The 1,163-nt window shown below is 35.9% G+C and overlaps 1 protein-coding gene across 2 annotated transcripts in view; it reads right to left on the bottom strand.

Annotated features, from left to right (window-relative positions):
* The window catches only part of RAB5A (RAB5A, member RAS oncogene family), an 11,540-nt gene extending 10,745 nt beyond the window's left edge, over nucleotides 1–795 (bottom strand). The window contains exon 1 of one of the 2 annotated variants that reach the window (XM_010081115.1): nucleotides 543–795. In XM_010081115.1, the coding sequence (XP_010079417.1) occupies nucleotides 543–705 (163 nt within the window). In that variant the 5' untranslated portion in view covers nucleotides 706–795. The remainder of the gene's footprint in view (nucleotides 1–542) is intronic. The other variant, XM_010081116.1, reaches the window with a different exon arrangement.
* Between the last annotated feature and the right edge of the window lie 368 nt (nucleotides 796–1,163).

Genomic DNA, 1,163 nt, shown 5'->3' on the forward strand with positions numbered 1-1,163 from the left:
CCCCCCCCCCATTCTAGTAACCAGCCCCTGTTTTGTTTGAAGTCATAAAATGTAAAAATAGCACATTATATTCTGTGATTACTAACAAAGAAGGGTTTATTGAGAAATGCAGCAAGTTCTCCCAAATCAAAAGCAAAGCCAGGATGCATAAAAGACAACCTTTTTGGAGGATGCAAAACTTTGTTTTCATAGAAACCAAGTTCTTAGTTTTTATTAAGCAGTTATTTCATGCACTAAGCATATAGCACAATTAAAATAGCCATACATCCACCCACAAACAAAATCTAACATTAAGCCCAGTTTTCAAAACTACGCAGTTCAAGCACACGTTTACTTTCTCCACTTGACATGGATGTTTGCTACAGCTTTGTCCCAGTTACAACTTTTAGATCAGAAAGTTATAGTTCTCAATTAGAGACTTAGGGCTCAGATTTGATCCTTGCTGTCAATGACTCATTCTAAAAGTGACAATACATTCAAGATTGTCAAGGGCAAGGACAACAAACTAGATGTGAAACAAATTAACAGGATCATTTTCTCACCTCCAATTGTACTTTCTTGAAACTCGTGAAACTGTCCTTTTACAAAACGAAGCACCAAACTTGATTTGCCAACTGCAGATTCTCCTAGAAGCACTAGTTTGAACTGGCAAATTTTATTTCCCACATTTGGCCCATTGGGTCTTGTTGCTCCTCGATTAGCCATGCCCAAATTAGAAAGAAGTCCTTTGTTTCAAGCTCTTGAAAGCAAGTTCCAGGATTCAGATCTCCGTGGTGCTTTGGCCAGTAACAACCTATTTATGAAAAGACAGTGGTTGGTATCAGATTTATAGACCAAGTAAGAAAAATCTAATTCAGTAATGCAACGTGGATTACATATAACTTGTCCTAATATTTACCAAAGTCAACAGTCCAGAGTACAGCTACCACTGCTGTTAAGATGTCAACTATAAACAAAATCTATGACAAATGAACCAGTTATCTTCTTCCAATACCTAGTCTGTCAATTAAAGCTTCAAATTAGGACATTAAAATCCAATTATGTTTCTTCTTGCAAGACTTCAGACTCATATATACAAGACTCATATTTCTTAACATATCAAGATTGGAGTATAACACAGACTCAGACTTTCACATTATTGCTCAAATACCAAAAAATATTTT

This window comes from Pterocles gutturalis, unplaced genomic scaffold (assembly GCF_000699245.1).
Source record: "Pterocles gutturalis isolate BGI_N339 unplaced genomic scaffold, ASM69924v1 scaffold8374, whole genome shotgun sequence".
Classification (NCBI taxonomy): domain Eukaryota; kingdom Metazoa; phylum Chordata; class Aves; order Pterocliformes; family Pteroclidae; genus Pterocles; species Pterocles gutturalis.